At 45.8% G+C, this 21,825-nt stretch overlaps 1 protein-coding gene across 1 annotated transcript in view; it reads right to left on the bottom strand.

The window, feature by feature from the left end:
- The window catches only part of LOC120836245 (zinc carboxypeptidase-like), a 50,726-nt gene that overhangs the window by 9,341 nt on the left and 19,560 nt on the right, over positions 1-21,825 (bottom strand). Inside the window, exons 8-10 of the mRNA XM_040214120.3 lie at positions 11,750-11,860; positions 7,701-7,797; positions 3,055-3,257 (exon numbers count right to left, since the gene is read on the bottom strand). Of these exons, the coding sequence (XP_040070054.3) occupies positions 3,055-3,257; positions 7,701-7,797; positions 11,750-11,860 (411 nt within the window). The remainder of the gene's footprint in view (positions 1-3,054; positions 3,258-7,700; positions 7,798-11,749; positions 11,861-21,825) is intronic.

Genomic DNA, 21,825 nt, shown 5'->3' with positions numbered 1-21,825 from the left:
ACTCCAGAAAATGTACCGACATGGGACTATACTCCGTTCACCATGAGCTAACAATGTGGCGGAAGCTACACGCCAATCGGAGCAGTCATACGTCTTTTTTTCTCCAGGTGATCATGCTCCCTCACACACCCATGCTCTCGGCGTCCTGTCACGCTGCATCACGCGACTACGTCTTGCGACGTTTGGTCACGGTGTCAAGTCGTGGTGTTACGTAATACCGTGCCCCCACGTGACGTTATTTCGTAGCTCAATTTAGCGGGGATATTGACTTCTAGTCAAGTAGCGGCGTTATGTGGTTCCATCACGTCAAGTAACGTGAATGTTATCAGTTAAAGTTAGCGGTGACATGCACGGACGAACGACACATTTCTGGTATTTGGCGACACCATTAAACGGCCTTCCATGCTTTATAACTAAAATTCCATGTTCACTGGATTTATTTTGTTGCTAATTTGTGGGTGTAGACTTGTTGCTTTTCGGTGCCAACTTTTGACGTCGTAAAATCAACAAAATCTGGGTTTATCGGTGCTTTTTTTAAAAGAAAATAGGACACGGAGACGAGATTCGCCAACCTACAAGCCTCGTGTGAGTAACCCAGATATTGAAAAACGTTTGGGCTCTTACAAGAAAAGGAAACAGTACAATGGGCTTGCGTCGCTAAGATAGCCTCACGCGCAGTTAGGTGTGGGCATTGTTCTGGATGAACAAAAAGTAGAGCTACAAATAAAAACACTTTTCCACGAAGCTTGTGTTTTTCTATATTCAAAAACAACTCCAAATCGGTTTTGGTTTTCCCCAAATCGAATAAACCAGGTTTGGGGCTTCACTTAAGGCCAGCTGAACTAGAAAAAAACCTACACATAAAGAAAGGACCATTCACACCGCTGGACTAACAACTGATTTTCGTTTTCCTCCTCTTCTACTACGAGCCATACTTGAGCGAACAATTCTCTTTTCCTTCTTTTCCTCTTTTTTGCTTTCTAGTTCACTTTAAAATTTTCTTTCTAATTCTCCTTAAAACTTTTACCACCGAAGAAATCTTTTTTCTTTCTCGTGCAGCACGAGAGCAGCACGACTAATGCAGTCATCGCCTTTTTCCTCAATGGGAAGTGCCTCTAGGATTTCACGTCCCAGTTTTGTCTTGTTCCTTGCCACGATGTTTACGTCGTAGAACAGTGCCAAACATTGACACGCACGACAATGGATTGGCAAGTGTCCTCCTGCTGACAGGGTTTTCACTGAGGCAGCGTGCTCCCTCATCCGATCGTTAATGCATCGGCCGGTTTGTCCGATATAACTTCGGCCGCATGTCAGCGGAATGTGCTACACCACCTCCTTTTCACACAGGGCATATGGAGACTTGTGAACTGTGCCACATCTTTTCTCGTTGTCACTTCGCTCCTGGTTAACCCTGCGACACATGGAATAGGCTTTGTTTGGAGCCGAACACACCACCTGAACGCCTTGCCGTCCAGCAACCTTTTTCAACTAGTGGGTCATCCCGTGAACAGAGGGTGCTACCAACACCGCATGTCGAGTCTTTTTCTTTTCCTTTGTGCTTTTATTCGTGCACCCTAATCCGCGCTTGATGGTCCTGCACACCTGTTCGCAAATCGCTACCAGGAGCGATTTTGGGTACCCAGCTTCCTGTAGTCTCGAGAGCTGAGTTTTACAAACAAAGCCTATTCCATGTTTCGCAGGGTTAACCAGGAGCGAAGTAACAACGAGAAAAGGTGTGGCACAGTTCACAAGTCTCCATACGCCCTGTGTGAAAAGGAGGTGGTGTACCATATTCCGCTGACATGCGGCCGAAGTTATATCGGACAAACCGGCCGATGCATTAACGATCGGACGAGAGAGCACGCTGCATTAGTGAAAACCCTGTCAGCAGGAGGACACTTGCCAATCCATTGTCGTGCGTGTCAATGTTTGGCACTGTTCTACGACGTAAACATCGTGGCAAGGAACAAGACAAAACTGGGACGTGAAATCCTAGAGGCACTTGCCATTGAGGAAAAAGGCGATGACTGCATTAGTGCACCTTCTCTCGTGCTGCACGAGAAAGAAAAAAATTACACCATCTTCCCAAGGGGAATTATGGGGTGATGCGGAGCATCGCGGATCGTTATTAACGGTGTTATTAACGGTGTTAGTAACGTTGTTGAACTTCACGGTCCCGAACCTCAGGTTCTGCTGCTCGACGTTCACGAACCAACGCGGTTTCCCGTTCTCGAAGGTCGGGTTCCGCCGCTCGCTTCGTACGTTTACGTTGAACTTCACGGTTCCGAACCTCAGGTCCTGCTGCTCGACGTTCTCGAACCGCCGCTGCTTCACGTTGTCGTAGTTCAGCATCCGCCGCTCGACGTTGACGAATGGACGGCGCTTCTCGTTGCCGTGGTTCAGGGTCTGCCGCTTGCTTCAAGCGTTTATGCTCAGCGTCGCTTGCCCTTCGCTGCGCGCGCTACCGCTGCTTATATTCACACTTGAAGGAGAGGAGACTAGACGAGGAGAGTTGCGCATGCGCGCGCGGTGTGAGTAGAAGCGAACGCACGCGAAGTGCACGCAGCTGGTACAGGGAGAGAGCGGAGAGAGTAACGCGCAGCTGTTGGAGAGAGGGAAGGAGGAGAGTTGCGCATGCGTAGTGTGAGTGCGGACTACGACGCCGCGGGACATAGACCCGAGCAAGAGATGCTCCGCATCTAAAAGATTTCTTCGGGGGTAAAACTTTTAAGGGGAATTAGAAAGAAAATTTTAAGGTGAACTAGAAAGCAAAAAAGAGGAAAAGAAGGAAAAGAGAATTGTTCCCTCAAGTATGGCTCGTAGTAGAATAGGAGGAAAAAGAAAATCAGTTGTTAGTCCAGCGGTGTGAATGGTCCTTTCTTTATGTGTATGTTTTTTTCTAGTTCAGCTAGGCCTTAAGTGAACTGTGAACCAACCAGCTCAGCTCAAGCCTGTTACAGGTTTGGGGGTTTAACTTTCGGGGTTTATCGGCATTTACAGAAAAGAGCGTCACCCTATCATTACCGATATGCGTCGCGTTCCGGATCAACTCACCAGCTCCTGGTAGTTGGTGGCGTTTCTGGTCGTGTACGAGTAGGGAAACATCCACAAGAGGCTGTAGCTGTGCAGGCCGAAGTAGAACGAGACGCGATCCTGGGCAGCCAGCACGGCATCCCTCAAGGCACGGGTTTCCGGCTCCGAGAAGGGACTGTCGCCGCAGTAAATCTCCGAACACGTGTCGTTGCTGGTTCCGACTCCTGTACGAAAGGATTTATTTATACTTTAGGGGCGAAGCTCCTTGGGGTCTAGCCTTGTCCGGCGTCCGTGCTCACATCGATTGCCATCCCAGCTGTCTTCTTAAAAAAAAAAAAAAAAGATTTGCGCAGTCGACAGGATTCGAACCTGTGCGGGGAGACCCCAATTGATTTCTTCCATCGCCTTAACCCCTCGGCCACGACTGCGGGACGAGTAGGGGGCTCTGAGATGTGGTAGTAACTAAAGTCCCTCTATACTGGAAAAGTAGCGACAACCCTTGATCCCGCCGCTGAGCTCAGCGGTAGGCCGATGTGTGGCACGTGACCTTCTCCTAGCGCTCCGCCCCTTTGGCAGCCATGAAGGATCCAGCCAGCAAATTCTCCCGTGTCTCGTGTGTCCCGTCGCCAGCTGCGCCGCAAGCTACGCCGGACTTGCGTTGCGTCGGACAGATCCGTACTTGCTTAGACGTTCGGGCCAGTTTTGCTGTTGTCGTTGGTCGTGTAACGTTTCGTTTTTTTTTTTTTTTTTGTAGCTGGACGTCCGTTTCGCGTTTCGCCACGGATTGCGTTGTCGGACGGCCGGGGAAGGACGGGAGACACTCACTTGATCGAATGACGTTTTAGTGAACGTCCACGTTTCACCGAATGACACTTTAGCGAATAGTCGGACGCCGCGACGCGGCGTTTTCGCGTGGGCCAAATGGGTTCACATTTTTGTAATGAGTTGCCGTATATATTAGTGTTGTATACATAAATTTCACATGAGGCTTTTTTGTAATAATACTTCTGTGTACTGTCTTTGTTGTTAAAACTGGCTAGTGTGAGACCTTTTTATAATTTTATGTTTCGCCTGTTAGATTTGTGTAGTGACTCCTTTTAATAATTTTTCATCCATTGTCTTTGTTGTAAAAAGTATATCTGAGCATGTGTATACGTGCTTCCATTCACTGCTGTCTTGGCTATGGTAGTCTGTGGTAATTTGAAAATAAATATATGCCACATATTTTAATCTCGAGTCAGTTGCGTTTTCTCTGCAATTATGTTTCCCCATTCTGGTAATGACCAAAACCAAAGTTGGATATATTTACTTTTAGTAAATATAAAGGAGGCAAAACTTCTAAACTGTGATGCTATGTAATACATCATATGAATAATCTGTCACAATCTTTTTTTTACGTAGCTTGTGCAGATTATGTTTATTTCTGGCAAATAACTGTAAAATTCATTAAACTTAAAAAAAGTGCTTGAAGTTACGGTACACTCGAAGGAACACTAGTTTCCAACGGTATTGCAGTAGTATGGCCAGCCGACACCTCCGATTCGTAAGTACAGAAGGGCTTTACAGATCGGAATACAATAGCACTGGATCAACGTCAACCGTACCCCCCCCCCCCCCCAACCCCCCTCAAAAAAAAAAAAGAAAAAGGGAAACGAATATGAAGAGCGACGAGTGACAAACTAGATCTGCAATACATGCAGTCACCCGAATTTCGTAAGGCCCCGGTCGAAACCAGATCGACAGTAATGATCGCAATAGTCCGGCGTCCTTGATAGCTCATGCATGTTTATCTACGGTATGATTGCTATAGCGTTTCAAGCTCTTTTTAGCGCGGAGGCAGCAGCAATCGCAATGCGCGCTTGTAGTCGTTAAGCTCGTGGAAGACTGCAGGATATAGAAATTCTCGCGATTATGGGGGTCCGAATATTATGAAGGCAATCTTACGTATTTAATCACTGACAATGACGGTGCTTACAACAGTCGTGAGAACCATATCGTTGCATTGTTACTCGTGGAGATAAAGCTGTGTTCTATTTTCTATGTACACAGTTCTGTGAGCTTTATCCGAAGGTTGAAAACGTTGCCGTCACGTTTAACTCATTCTTTCTTGGTGTTTAACACTTGCTTGGTACTATGCAATGTCAGAATGTATCAGAAACCTGCACTTTCAAATACGCAACGCGAAAGATTGTGCGCTCTGAATGCGCAGAGAGGACACGGCCGTCGTCTGCTAGTTCTCCCATAGAGTTATTATAATGTACGCTAGAGGTTCAACTGGCGCTAGTGTGCTGCTGCAAATTGAAGCAGACAGCAACCAGTCCGAAATTGACTTCCGGTAATGCATTTCTAGGGGAAAAAGCGAGTGCATTTTCTCTCTGCGCCCGATTATAACAGCAAATATCACGAATTATTCGTACGTACTAGGTAGCTTGGAACATTTCTCAGTCACGCGGACGAAATAATTGGTCAGTTACAGCGTTTTTATTTGAAATTTGTGGCACGAAAAACGGTGCTAAAACCGCTACGTACGTGTATTTATGTGCACTGTCGGACACTGTTAGCGCGAACACGGCGTCGGCGCTATCCAGCACGAGGGACATACGTGCCAAACGAACGAAGGACATGTGGAAAACCAAGAGAGACGGCAAGAACTACGTAGTAACACTAGATAAGTAACTCCTTGTGCATGCAGATGACCAAATATAAATTGAAAGGCACGTAATATAGTCAGATTTGCAATAAATAAGTACTGCTTTATTCTTTCTGCTCATGATCGCATGTGCGCGAAGATGCTTGTTGTGGGTTCAAATCATCACCCGTAGGCTCCAAATCTTTGCAAATAGGAAGGAGCCAGGGAACAGGTGCCCGATTAAAACTGCCCGACATAGAAAATAATAAAAAGACATCTTTTGTAGCCCACATACTTTATTTTTTTTTAACAGATCGTAAAAATGCACGACGGAGTCATTTTCATATAGAGACAGAGCGGGAATATTAGCAATATATAAGCGCCGCCGGAATGCCAGCGAACCTTGAACGCACTCTACATTCCTTTCGATTGTTATTTTGCTTAGAATCGTCGCTTATTTTTACATACCAGCCATGGAACATAGGTTTGGGCCTGAAATATAACGAATTTTAACATCGTTCAGTGGTGAAGAAAAATGGTGTAACTAAATCAATTACACTTTCACAATATTAATAAAGGTACATAGTACCCGGTACAACCGAAATAACAAAGGTTATTAATGTTATTTTCCGGCGACGAGACAAAATTCACGCGCGCTTTCCCATAGGAATACACAGGACGACTGGAAAAGTAGACTGCATGCTGTCTGCTTCAATTTGCAACCGGAAGTCCCATAGACACTAGCGCCAGTTGAACCTCTAGCGTACATTATAATAACTCTATGAGTTCTCCTTCTTGGTACCCCCTAGGCGGCGCGCGCGGCGCCAAAAGGAGAGAAAGAGAGAAACGTAAAGGGTGAGGAGGAGAGATGGCGCTACCTTTCCAGTATAGAGAGACCTTAGTAGTAACTCAAGAGCTGGGGATGTTATAAATGAAACGTTGCATGTAGCCGCTCAACGTCTATACAGGAGAGGGCGCTGCGGTTAAATGCGTATATAATCGCGTTAAACTTTGCATGCATTGGCTCAACGTTTATAGACGAGGGGGCGCTGCGGTCAGCACCATCAGCACTACCTATGAACAAAATCAGTATCATCAGCACCACCAGAGCTTCGCCCTAATCAACATCATTCACCACGTGGAGATGCGGTCATTTTTTCATCGTTTTTTTTTTTTTTGCGTTGTTGCCATGGTTGAGCGGATTTCCTGCTCCAAGGCCACAATTCGTAAAAGCTTGTAGGGTAAGTCAATGGGACGATTTCGGTGCTATGAATGGCGCGTTTTCATTTATGTCATATCACCTGTTTTACGGGAGAGAGGAGGGATGGGGGAGGGGGGGGGGCGAGGTTTAGATAAACACGCCTTCACTTGCTTACCCAAAAAATCAGCATACCAGAGCATCCATCCACGCACTCTGGTTCGTTGATTTTTTTAAAGGAGTTGGTTCTCAATGCATTTTTACCTGCCCGTAATACAAGGGTATTTCATTATCATTTCTAGACAGAAACAAATAAGCATATGGATGTATTGAATAAAAAGCACAAATCGTTCACTGACGAGTGTTATTAAAGGTGCTAAGAAACCAGTTATCACCCTGTCAACATTGTCTTTTATTGTAGTTGAGCTCGGTTCGGGTTCCATGAGAATTCTACGGACCCAAATTGCTTTCTAGCGCTCTCGACTCTGGCTGCACAAATATTTCTTTAATCGCAGCATCTTTCAATGGTTCCATCTTTCAAAGATCTAATTATAATTTCGTCGCTACATTAAAGCGGATAGCGCACGTGCATTATTCGTAACATCCCGAAAAGCCGAGACTCATGCAGGAATAAAAATGCACACAAAGCACAGATAGGTTCTTTTTTTCCTAAAGTCTCGGGTATTCAAGACGCTGGAAGTTCATCGGCTCGCCTCTCCGTTAGTTAGAAATGTTTTGGTCATCTTATTTACTTCGTCAGACGGAACAAAGAGGAAAGGAAGATATTCCTGAGCTGACCTTTTCGCCGTCGCAAATTAGGGATCCCCGAACAACACTCACCGCAAAACGGACCCACGTCGAAGTTCCGGTTAGCATCTGCTCCCCGACAGCCCCCGGAGATCTTGCTCACCGACCGCGTTTTTCTCCATAGCCGATCCTGAAACGTTGGCGACAAGAAAGACATCGCGTAGTAGAGAGTGTTCGAAAGACAGCCATCAGTCTAAAGCCACTTTCACGCTGCTGATACTTTCGAGACCGGCTATAACGGAGTCAACGGGAATCGGAAATTCCTTCGATATATCCGCTATTTTGTTATAACCGTCATCGGTTATAACGAAGTGCAAAAGCGAATGGGAAATCGTGATCACTTCGCTGTAGCCGCTATTTCGTTATAACCGACTTCGTTATAACAGGTTTCGATAGTACATCATACAAAAGACAGTCTGCAGACACTCTCTCTAACGAACTTCTTCTTTGTTTCGAGTGTGCTGTCAGATTAGCCATACAAAGACTCTCTGCAGACGCATTCGAAGGAAACGTACTTCGAAAGCACTTGAAGAGCGTCGGCAGATAATTCTGTCATCATGTCTGCATCGTCTTTTGTTTGATGTGTGAGTAGAAGGACCCCGGCTTTCGCTGCGGTCTGATCGCGGCTCTAAAATTCTTGGACGATTACCTTCCCATAAAGCAGTTGGGAGAGCCAATCGCTGCAATCTACGGCAAGAGCTTGGCCACTTTCTAAACCAGAAATACAATGAGCTAAAAAAAGGAAGCCTGTCCGCGCTCTGAATAGCGAAAGAACGCGAAACACCAAGATCTGCGTCACAGCGCAGACTTCTGTGTACATCTAAACCGGTTTTCAGCGTCGCCAGCCACGGAGTTCTCTTCGAATATTATATCGCGTTTCGAGCAGTGCGCTCGAAAGTTGGCGCTTACCGTCGCACTTTGCGCGACAGTAAGCGTTTCGTATTTCTTAGAATGCATGGCGGCGGATGGACAGGCTAATTGAAAACGGGTTGATCGAGCATCGCATTCGGTGTTGTCTCACCTGAGACTCAATGAAAGTTCCGACATGGTGCTGTAGTTTCCCTATTTTATTCTACCTTCTAGATCCTCTTGACGATAGTTTTATTTCTCGCTCTTTGTTACTGGCAGAGGAGCCATGGCTTATCCCGGCAGTTTAGTTTCCATCCTTTAGATTCCTCACAAAGAAACCGGAGTGCGTATATCTATTAAAAGGCTTTTATTCTCGGGGATATATACTTCGATAATTTGTAATATTATAATCATTTGATACAAATCATTACCCACGAAACGCTTTAGAAGTCACGCAGGAACCCCGGCGCTTTGCGACGACGGGTGCAAGGAGGAGAGCTGATGTCACTAGACGACAGGCTGCACTCTAAAACAAGTCTGTGTCTTCACTTTCCAATACAGAGACTGCCAATCATAGCGATTTATAGAAGAATCCCAGCGAATTACGAGGCTCAGAGTACGACCAGATCTGAAGAATGCGATGGGTTCGGGGAGAACGAGCAAGTACTGGTTGCCCGCGGGCACGTAGCACTTTTTGTTTCCTATACGTATTTTGAGCATCGCCATTCGTTATGATACGTATACTGTTCGCCGTGATTCTTTGTCTCGTATTCTGGGGTAGGGTTAACCCACAACCTTTATTAGAGTGTGGGGCACGCAGTTCACGAATATCACCATTAGTAACTGAACGATTAAAAAATACGGGCGTGGGGTGGCGCATAACGTTCAAGTTTCTTCCTTGGCGATTCGTTCTTGGGCGTTCTTCTCAACCAATACGATGATTTCATTGTCTAAGGGTAAATAAGAAGATTCTCAAGCGCACCACGCCCTGCGCTTTTGAAGCCGCCAGTGAATATAAATGAAAGATTCTCGTACTTTAGGCTTCTTCACCAATAATTTATAGATCGATTATTTTGTATAGGAGCAAACGCAAACCCTGTGCGGCCTGTCGCTAGCGTTTCGTGTTCTGCTCTGCGCATGCGTGTTGTCGCCATGCGCAAAAACAAGATGCTGTGTAGGCTCCGCGCGCGCGCAACGTGGAGCACGCAACGCTAGCGAAAATGCCGTGTGCTTCCGTTCGCTCGTATGAGCGATACGATAGCCTCCTATATATACTCACAAAGCCTGGCAGTTCGATGGCTTAGCCATGCAGTGCCCGGTCGTACATTTGAAGTACGATGATCTGCACGATAGCACAGAGCATTTCTCGGGGAGTCTTGTATTCAGCGCACATCTTCTGCAGCGGCGAGGACCCAAAACATGGTTTTCAAACCCGACGAGAAAAGAAGCGGTAGCCCGAGGAACGTGAGAAGCACGAGCGGACATTCCATCGCTCGGGACAAGTGTGATTCGACGTTTCGCCGCAGCAGGGTGCCCGTTACATGGCAATTGTCACCCGCTCTACCTTTTCACATTCGGCGGCCGAGTCTCGTGGCGATCTGCCAGGCTTCGTGAATATAGAGCAAGCTATGGCAATGCTAACACACACTTGTGGAGACTTTTGTTATACCGTACGCTGCGGAATTCGAGCACACAGTAGATGCATGGTCAGTCCATGCTTCAAAGGGGCGACACGGGCTACTAAACGTCTCCAATGATGTTACGTAAAAAAGTTCACGGTTCCTCGCAATGTCCAGTGAATGAAATGCGGCGCCATCCTTGAGGACAGACCACTACACAGAATCACGCTGCACACGGACATTTTTTTAATGAATTTAGCGGGAACACTTCTTCGCTAAACATCACGATGTCACGTGATGTCACGTGGCACCACGACGTCACTTCAAAGGATGCATGACGTCACGATTACTAATAATATCAACAGTATCAATAATGAGGATGATTATGATTATGCTTGCTTCCCATTTAAAAGAAATGGTGGAGCGGAAGGGCAGAAGCTTCACTACCAAACTTGTCGAGACCTGAGCCGCATCGGCAGTGGTACAAATCATATTTCTGCCAGGTAGTACAGAACACACACAAAAACACATTATTACAGGATTGAAACTAAGAACAGTAATTCAGTGTGAAATTCACAATATGTCTTCAAACATACAAGAAAAAGAGCGTAGCTGTTTAACGGAACGGAACTCAAGGTTTATATATCTGTTGAGGAAGTTGGGAACTACTGTAAACGACTGAATTTTCGCGAATTTCGCGAATCGTCTACAATTCGCGAAAAGTGCGTCCCGCGAACAATTCGGGCAATATGTGAGCGCTACGGAAGCTACACTCGATTCGCGAAAATTAGAACCCGCGAATAATTTGAAATATTTAGCTTTGGTCTGATTCGCAAAATTTGAGCCCGCGAAAATTAAGTCGTTTACAGTATATACTCAATCATTGGGTGTCCATAATTTGATTTGCATTTAAGAATTTTCCGATATTCATTGTGGCCAGTCACGTAAATTATATTATTTCGTTCTAATGAAGCTAATTTTGTTATAATTTGGGTTTTATTTGTTGTTGTTTTTGTTTTTGGTAGTGACGCATAGTCTATATTCATGTAAGTTATAAATTTTTATTGTTTTCAAATAATTGAACACGATCTCGGTGTGAGTGCCACTGGGGGCATGAGTACCGCTAAACACTTTTTTTCTTCTGAAGAAGGTAAATTTACCTAAATTGGTTTCCGTGGTGACACCCCAGAAAAGGCTGCAATAACTTAAGTGAGAAAAATAACTCACTATAAGTCACTACTTTAAAAGCAATTGGAAAATTTGAGCTGTGGCAGTGCGTCAAACCAACACACCTGAAAGTTTGAAATCAACTAATTAATATGACTCCCCCGTGACATATTAAGAGAAAACAAAAACCACACCGCACGTTTTAATATTATTCAGAATTCCCATGGGACTTGAAGTAAAAAAAAAAATCGTCTGGTCTTACAAACTTGTTTATTTTTTTGACAAAATATAATGGTCGACTCACAATGAATGGAGAGAACAAGGAGAAAATGCCCATTCCATGAACCAAAATGGCGACCATACCGGAAGCTTGGAGCTACTTCCGAAAGTATCCAGTGGCATTAGCTCCACCTAGCCTAATCGAGTGAATACAACGGCAGCACTTACGATAGTATGGGTGTACGCGTATCCATCAGGGTTGACGACCGGGTGTATTCTCCACTCGTACTCCTCCACGAGGCGTTTGACTGTTTCATCTTTCTTGTACATGGTCGCTAGCTGTAAGAAACAAGCCTGATATAAGAAACTTTTTTTTTTAAATGCGATATAACTTAATGAGCAGCCACACCGTAAGATTGCTTCCTCGCTAAATTTAACGGGAAATTTGAATGTGTGTACCATTGGCGCAGTGTTACATGACGTCACGTGAAACTCTTGCGTCATCTGGCGTTGCGACTCCACCAGATGTGACGTCACATGAAACTGTGACATCTTATTGTGACGTCATGTGACGCAGTGTAGGGTAAGGTCTTCCCAGTCCACGCAAAATAGTGCGCAGGACGACCCCATGAACTCCATCAAAGTTGAATAAACAACCTATAAACAAACAATGTAGGAATCAACTTATCTGAAAGACAAACGAACAAATGAAGGCTGGCTCGTTTACGGCTAAAACAGCTCGAGCAAGACGCAAAACAGTGAAGATGCACGCAGACGGAGCGCTTTACTGTCAACTGTTTATTTTGAAAGAAACGTCAAACGGCGTCTTCACAACAAACAAAAATTACATCACGACACGTGACCTTCAGATGATCGTCACAAGTTAAAGCTCCTAAAAAATGCCAGCTCACAATCATAACGATCTATCGAAGGCGCGCTGACACAGTTGTCTTTGAACTTGGAAATGTAAAAGGCCTCAGTTATCTCCCTAGTTCGTCGGTGACTGTGTCTTCCCAGCCACCGTGGCATCTTCCAAAACCGGAGATCGCAGTAAACCGCCAGATTCCCTGACGGAGATGCCCTAATCGAACACGCGTGTTCACGTAATCTATCATTAATGCAGCGACCGGTCCGGCCGATGCAAACTTTTTTACAAGTCAGGGGAATACTGTAGCACCCCAACGACATAAAAAATTTTCTTGTCAGGTAGAGGTATGCAGCTTCGCTGTAAAACAAGTTTGTCCCTCGCGGGGGGGGGGGGGGGGGGGGGTTGGTCTACAGTATTTTCCTGACTTGTAGAAAGTTTACATCGGCCATACCGGTCGGTGCATTGATGATAGATTACGTAAACACGCGTGTTCGATTAGGCCGTCTCCGTTAGGGAATCTGGCGGTTCACTGCGATCCCCGGTTTTGGAAGATGCCACGGTGGCTGGGAAGACACAGTCACCAACGAACTAGGGAGATAACTGAGGCCTTTTACATTTTCAAGTTCAAAGACAACTGTGTCTGCGCGCCTTCGATAGATTCTTATGATTGTGAGTTGGCATTTTCGAGGGGCTTTTACTTGTGACGATCATGTGACGGTCATGTGTCGTGATGTAATTTCTGTTTGGTGTGACCACGCCGTTGTGCGTTTCTTTCAAAATAAACAGTTGACAGTCAGCGCTCAGTCTGCGCGCATCTTCTCTATCCTGTGTCTTGTTCGCGCTGCTTTACCCGTAAACATGCTTCACCAACTAGCCCAAATTTCAACAGTATTGCAAGGCTGGTTCACACACGCGTTGGCTCATAGCTGACTTCTTGTGATCTCTCACGACGGGCGAACGTACTGGCGGCGCCATCTATAAGGTGTCACTGGTACTGTTATTGACTATTTTATATATTTAATATTTATTTCTAAATACTACTGGCTCCACTTGAGAAGCCGTAGCAGGAGTGGGCACACCATACGACAGAAAGTACAGTCGAAAATGAAACAGTAAAAAGAAACACTCAGGAAAGTAACATTTCCAGAGCAGTAATAAAATTTTAAACAGGTGTTGAGATTACAATATTGTTTTCTAGCTCATTCCATTCTTGAATTGTCCGAGAAAAGAAAAATACATAAAACAGTAATTAAGCTTAAACCTGTATTATTTTAACGCTCCAGTATGGTTTAGACGTCGGGACCCTGTCGATAATGATTCTAAGTATCTTGGGCTTTCGATTCGAATAGTGCCGTTAAGAGTATTATACAGTACTTTTAATCTACCAATTTTTTTCTCTCGTTTACAACGGCTGAAGTTGCGCCCTGAGAAGCAGTTCTGCGGATGAGTTTCCTGTTCGAAAATTAATAAAAATAAACCTAGCAGGCAGTTTCCGAATAATTTCAAGCCTGAGAGTACCATTTTGCGCCTAAGGCTGCCACAATGAGTTGGTGTATTTTTACACAGGTCTAACAAACCTTTTATAGACAATAGGTTTATTATCTGAATCAACAAATTTTTGGTTTCCTTCTCAACGCAAACGAAGTGCTTCACGTTTTATAAACAGTCGCTTCGAAGCGCTGGGTCCAGTTGAGTTTATTCCAAAAACAAATATTAAATATATATATTCCTGGATTCGTCTAAGAGGTTGTCTTTCAAGTAAGCCATTAAATTAGATCGGCTCTCTTTTACATGAGACTGTCATGATGGCTATCTTAACAAACCTTAGCTTCATTTGCCACGTTTTAGGGCAATTCAATATTGCCCCCAAGGCTTCCTGAAGCTGAAGGTTGTTGTTGTGGTTTCTTATTTCGTTATATATAATACAATCATCTGCAAAAATTCGTAGTGGGACATTTATGTTAAATATTTCGTTAATAAAAACCCAAAACAAAAGTGGCCAAAGCACGGAAGCCATGGAATACTCCAAAAATAACGGGTAGTTTATCAGAGTAAATTGTATAACAGGTGAACGTATTGGCTTCTGAATGTTAAATAAAAAGTTATACCACTTGAAATATGTGAGTTTTTGAGAATGTTGGAAATTTTTGAAAGCGATTTTGAATGTCACACGCTGTCAAACGCTTTAGAAAAGTCAAAGTACATTACGTGATAGTGCACCCATTCATTAATTCTTTCAGCTGAGTCATGTGTAAATTCAATGAGCTGGGCTGTGGTTGACAGTGACTTTCTAAAACCGTGCTGATTTCTATAAATGAGGTTATGTTTGTCTAGGTGACATAAAATATGCGCAAAGATTATGTGCTCTAACATTATGTTGTACTAGTTAAAGAAATAGGCCTGCATTTTGACGCTGTATTCCAATCCCCGTCCTTATATATGGGAACTATTTTTGCTGTTCTCCAGTCATCTTGTAAAACAGCGTGCTCAAGAGAAATACTGAAGAGAACCTATAAACATTTTGACACCCATTCTACGTATCGTTTCAAAAAGGTATTCGGTATCGTATACGACCCAACAGTATAGCCAAAAATGTGTGAACATGCCTTAACTGAGCAGCAAAAAATCCCAAATTTTATCGCGTTACATTTCTTTTGGCAACGATCAGCGAGAAAGCGTATTTCTTTTTTTTTTAAGCGCGATAAAAATAGCTTTTTATATGTATCAAATGATTCTACGTTGTGGTGATTCCCCTGCCGACATCTACGGGAACGACCTCATTTTATGCTTTACACAAACCAGTAAAACCTAAAAAAAGGAAGAAACAAAACTGGGCCGTCTGTACTGTAGAAGTACATGAGCGTTCACTGTTTTGCAGAGCACTCGGTGGGTTAATCACTCCAATCTACGGAGTATCAGGGACTGTCAACAGACCAAATTTGGGAGTTTCACGTTCCCAACTGTCGGAGATCACTCCTGACACGCCCCAGCAATAAGGGCTCGCGAATAATTTCCATCACCGGAGATATTTTTACGCGGAACCATGGGTGACCCAGCACCTTGTCCAGAGAAGCCACGGTCAAAATTAGGACACCTCGACCGCCATTCGAACACGCGAACTGGGCATCCAAATGTCATCGCTTTACCTCGGAGCCGACATCTCGTGAAAGCCATCGCAAGGGAAACCCTGAGCATCTTCTTATCCCACAGCAGCCAATAGGAATGCGGCGTCGGCCGATGTGAACGCCAAAAAACCAGTCACAAAGCACGAAGAGTTAATTTAAAAACCCACGCCCTCATTTTTTTTTAAATTGCAATGATCGTAGCGCTCGCCGCAGAAAATACACTTTACAAAAGGTCTCTAATTTCACGTTCTTGTAGAACGCAAAAGCCGCCAATCACAGTGCAAAAAAAGAAAAAGATTCCAGCGCATTATAAGGCTAAGTATATGATTAGACAATAAAATGTGATGTGGACAGGGACAATGATTATGACGTTTCACTCGCACATGAGTATTTTTTGTGTATAATTTTGCTTCGAATTTTGTCATACGCTGGGGTCCATCTCTCTTTCGCTATGACTAAATTTGTTTTGTGTCCTGCAAAATTATAAATTCGCAGAAATCTTTTTTTTAAATGTACTTTTTCATAGCTTCTGCGCGGGTGCATGCTACACCAAAGCGTTTTGGGCCCCTTGGTCGTTAAAAGAGGTTTGGGTGCACGCAAGTGTATGTGGAGCGGCGTATGGAGGCAGTCTGTGAAATCAGGCCTGAAGGTTTTAGTTGCCCTCCCTCAATAGATCCTTTTCAAGATGTCATCGAGCAACGATGACGGTTGTCATTTCTTGGGTTGAGGAAAATTGGCGACTACTGCCTCGCCGGGGGAAAAAAGCGGGGGTGCGTTTCCCTTTTTTATTTTTATTTTGTATTCGCCCGATCCCCCAAAGGTCAGCCTGTTGGTTCACTCTCCCGGCCCGGTTATAGTTGCGGAGATGTAGAGGGAAAGAAATTGGGTATTTAAGAAGGGGAGGAATGCATTATCTCTGGCTAGGTGGCGCAAGTTACCGCTCGTTACAAAGGGCACAGCCAATATCCATCCATCCATCTGAGGCACTAAGCTTTCGATTGGATCCGAGTCCTAACCGAACGCGGACGGAGTCCTCGTGCCCAATGCAGGCCAGAGTATTCGCCACAAACATTTTCCGACTCGGATAATTGACGCAGCATCTACTAAATGGCGGACACGTTTGAATTAAAAAAAAAGTACGTTCAACTTTATTTTTCCTTTCTCCCAAGCAGATAATTTGACCGCTGCTGCGTGGCAGTAATCCAAAATCAACCATCGATAAAAAAAGAAAACAAAAATAGCAGAAACACTCTGGTATGACCTCGTAATAACTTAAAAAAAACGGGAAGTTCTGTTGTCGTGGCTCTTTGTTTTTATTGTCGTTTTTAAGAAGACTATCCGATTGAATTGTTTGTTTCCAACAGAAAGGGACTTTCCCATGCTTATTTACAAACACCGGTGCATTAGCCGTGGCATACATTACTCTGGGCCACGGCTAATGCTCGGGCGCTCAAAAACAAAGTCAAGGGCCGTTAATATTTTTTGTCGCTTTAAAAGTTTCACTTCACTTGTTTTTTTTTTTGACATCTGTATACGGTCGTAGGTTCATGTATCTTTTTATGGCCGATGGCCCCTTTTAGATTACTACTACGTAGCAGCTGCAATTCGTGATTGAAATTTGGGCTATATCTCTGAAACAGCCCGTACTTCGTTCACAACAGCGCCGCATATCCACGTCTAGTGATAATAGTGTAATAAACTTCTGAGAGCGATCAAATACAATTCTGTTGGTTCGTGTATGCGATTGATGTACCACGTTTTAATGGCCACCTTTCTTGGATATGGGGTGGAGTAAGCGGTATTCTGAAAATATCAAAATGTTAGTTGATTTGCGTTCTGTGAAACACAGTTAATTAGAAACCTTGGGAACATTAGGATGCTTCATAATACAAAGTACACTAGTGAGAATTTTGTAAGTGTGGTCTATATGATTCAATGCAAAGAAACTGCAGATATCTCGAATAAAATACATATGCGGCCAAAAGTTTAATTACTGCTTAGTGATAATTTATGGCTATTCTTCTAAGATATTTTCATTGAACATGCGATGTCCAGGTGCTGTTGGATATCCGCAAAGCGTTGATGTTCAAGAAATTTGGAGATGATTACGACGCCAGGAACCTAAAATACAGCTTTTAGAATTGATGATGGTAAAACTATAGCAACAAGAAATGTCTCGCCGAATCAACCAAAGCTCACTTTATGGGATTCTTCCACTTTAATTTTCAAATCTTTTTTTTTTTTTTTTTTTGCGATGCGTGTTTTACGTTTGTTTTGGGCCGCACTCTGCTGAATAATCTGAACATATGGCGCTGCACATTTCTTGAGGCAAGCGCCAGACCATGAAATGAATATCACAGTAATCTAGATACCTTGTAATTTCACAGCCATTAGGGTTTTTTCGGTTTTTTTATTTTGCAAAAACACTTTTTTATTGTTGTTCTTTTCAGTTCAGTTTGGAAGAAAGTACGATTTTTAATACCGTTTCGCGAGAACTAGTCTGTCACGCATATTGATACAGACCGCAGTAACGAAACAGAGCAGACGCATATGCAACTCGCGGCCTATACCCGTGCCGATCTGTTCACTATACTCGCACGATACCGCGCCGATACGAGGCCGGTGGCGAAACGACGGTACACCAATACCTGCCAGATATCCGGCCGTGGCGCACAGTGGACATTAGGCCGATATTGAAAATGATTTTCGGACGGCACCTGCACGACAGAGGCCAAGCGTCGCCTGACTGACGGCCTGCACGTGACGTCATGGCAACACGCCAGCTGAAAATTTTAATTATTTCTAGCCGAGATGAACAAGTTCGGTGGTGCGATGTGTACGCTGCAGAAGGCACAAAGCAAAGCCACCCCAAAGGCCGCTGATGTGACGCCAGTGCCAGCCACGTGAAAATCCACCATAGTGAAACTCCCGAGTCTCACTAAAAAATACAGTCGCATACAAGATGAAAAAACCTAGGCAAGCGCATGGTTCGGAAGTCCTGCAATGCTATTTATCGAATTGAAGCTTAACAATGATAGATGCTTCAGCCTCTGCACAATGTTTGACTCTAATCTCTGCTTTACCAGCTGTTGCTGTTTTCGTACTGATTTCAGCGCCGAATCTAGAGGGGTTCGCGATGAAAGACAAAATCACGCGTGCGTGGCTCAAAACCACCGGGCCGGCCGGTTGGGCGATCATCTTTTGGGCGTTTGATAACAAGTTCGCGGCATAAATGATGACAACCACTTTTAGAGCGCAGCTCTTAGGCGCCTGTTCCCGGCTTGAGCGGCGTCGCCGTCGGCGTTGCCGTCGGCGTCGGCGTAACCGCGAGTAACCCTCGTAACCCTCCTGAGGGTTACGAGGGTTACAAGGGTTACTCTCACGAGGGTTACCCTCGTAACCCTCACAAGGGTTACGAGGGTTAGTTACCCTCAAAAGGGTTACCCTCACGAGGGTCACGAGAGTTATGAGAGTTACCCTCACGAGGGTTATGAGAGTTACCCTCACGAGGGTCACGAGTGTTACCCTCACGAGGGTCACCAGGGTTACCCTCACGAGAGTCACGATGGTTACCCAGGTCACGTGACCCCCCTCCCAAGGTCACGTGACCCCCGTTGACGTCATCGCCACTGATGACGTCATCAGTGACGTCACGGATGACGTCACTGGCATCCGCATCGTCATCGTCATTATCACTGATGACGTCATTAGTGACGTCACCGGCATCCGCATCGTCATCGTCATCATCACTAATGACGTCACCAGTGACGTCACTGATCACGTTATCAGCATTGTCACGTGACCCCCCAAGGTGACGTGACCCCCCGCCACCCGAGGTCACTTGACCCCCCCCCCCCCCAGTGCCCTTCCCTCCTCCTCCTCAAGAGCTGCGCTCTAATTCTGCGTTACAGGGAGTTGTAAACGGCTTTCATTTTAGAGCGCAGCTCTTAGGGGCCCGTTTCCGGCTTGAGCGGCGTCGCCGTCGCCGTCGCCGTCGCCGTCGGCGTAACCGCGCGGTGCATCATGGGAAATGTCCCATAATGCACCGCGCGAGCCCCCCCACCGGGGTCACGTGACCCCCTTCTCAAGGTCACGTGACCCCCTCCTCGAGGTCACGTGACCCCCCGAGGTCACGTGACCCCCGCCGATGTCGCGTGACCCCCCGATGACGTCATCGTCACTGATGACGTCACCGGCATCCACATCGTCATCGTCATCATCACTGATGACGTCACCAGCATCCACATCGTCATCGTCATCATCACTGATGACGTCACCGGCATCCACATCGTCATCGTCATCATCACTGATGACGTCACCGGCATCCGCATCGTCATCGTCATCATTACTGATGACGTCACCGGCATCCACATCGTCATCGTCATCATCACTGATGACGTCCCCGGCATCCCCATCGTCATCGTCATCATCACTGATGACGTCACCGGCATCCACATCGTCATCGTCATCATCACTGATGACGTCACCGGCATCCGCATCGTCATCGTCATCATCACTGATGACGTCACCGGCATCCGCATCGTCATCGTCATCATCACTGATGACGTCACCGGCATTCCCATCGTCATCGTCATCATCACTGATGTCACCGGCATCCACATCGTCATCGTCATCATCACTGATGACGTCACCGGCATCCACATTGTCATCGTCATCATCACTGATGACGTCACCGGCATCCACATCGTCATCGTCATCATCACTGACGACGTCACCGGCATCCGCATCGTCATCGTCATCATCACTGATGACGTCATCAGTGATGTCACTGATGTCGTCAGCGGCATCCGCATCGTCATCGTCATCATCACTGATGACGTCATCAGCGACGTCACTGATGACGTCACCTACATTCGCATCGTCATCGTCATCATCACTGGTGAAGCCATCAGTGACGTCACTAATGACGTCATCGGTACCCGCATCGTCATCGTCACGGATGACGTCATCAGTGACGTCAGTGATGACATCATCGGCATTGGGGGTCACGTGACCCCCAAGGTCACGTGACCCCCCCCCCCCCTGGTTAGTTTACCCCCCCCCCCGTGCCCTTCCCTCCTCCTCCTCAAGAGCTGCGCTCTAATTCGGCGTTACAGGGAGTTGTAAGCGGCTTTCATTTTTTTTGTTTTATTTTACCGAACACCACCGCTATCTGCGTTGACTCAGCAACCGTTTGCCAATCAAGTGGGAAGTAACAACTAAAATCGAACAGCCACTGAAATTCCGCTCATTCACACAACACGACGAGCGAGTGTTCTATAAAATGCGTCTCGGACGCATCGGAACGCACGCATATCGGCACGCCGATCAAGGGACCACGCAGAGAATGCGCAGAGAATGCGTAGAAAACGCGCAAAGACGAGGCAGCCATACTCAAGCCATCATTCGCTAAAAGGAAACAAATGCAAGTGGGCGGCATTGGGAAGGGGGGGGGGGGGGGTATACAAACGCACGAGGTGCGCAACGAGCAGACAAACTTGCACACCGTATGGCCTCGATGATAACTCAGCTTTTTTTCTTTAGATAAGATTGATGGTCTTCGGAAGCACGTGCTCGCCTAGGCTTTTTTATATCGTTCGCATATGTATACACGACCTTTACTCTGCCTTCTTATAACAATGCCCTTTGTTTTTATAGGGCGTGTATAGAGAAGTTCAGTAATCGCCGTTTGAGCGCTGCCATCTTCGTCGACTGGGCTGTGGAAGGCGTTCTGAGCATGCGCGGTAGCTACTTTGCGCGAAATATGAGACACCGCGCATGTGTCGACAGCCCAGTCACTCAGCATTTTTCGCCTGGGTGATAACCGCTGGTATGGCCTATAGCCTTAACGCTTTTCTCCCCGCAGCCAGTTGTGAAACTGTGCATGCGTTCGGCGACTCCACGAACTCACCCAAAGCCAAATGAGTTCTGCGGAGGGACGGGGATAGGGCACATCATCTGCTCGTTTTGGTCAACGTCTCAAATTTGGGGATAGCCCGGAATCGTGGCATGTGTCTCTTCTCGGACAGGCCTTAAGCCAGGGGTCACGCTGCTCGTGCTTCGCACGAAAGAGTCTGGAAACACGAGTCACCGCAATATCCGTGGTTCGAATGCCGCGTGTCAAGTTTCTCCTTGAGCTCATTGCCATGCTGCATTCGAAGCACGGATCTCGCGGTGGCTCGCGTCCGAATCTGTGTGCTGACTGTCTTTCCTATGATGAATGGGCAGCGTGACCCCGGGTTTTAAAACTGGTTCAAAGATTTGCCTTCCAGTATAACGGACTGCGTCGGAACCGCTTGTGGTCGCTTACG

This window comes from Ixodes scapularis, unplaced genomic scaffold (genome assembly GCF_016920785.2).
Source record: "Ixodes scapularis isolate PalLabHiFi unplaced genomic scaffold, ASM1692078v2 PGA_scaffold1__304_contigs__length_218370807, whole genome shotgun sequence".
Lineage (NCBI taxonomy): Eukaryota > Metazoa > Arthropoda > Arachnida > Ixodida > Ixodidae > Ixodes > Ixodes scapularis.
Note: the sequence above shows the minus strand (reverse complement) of the source record. Positions and strands in the feature narration are given on the sequence as shown.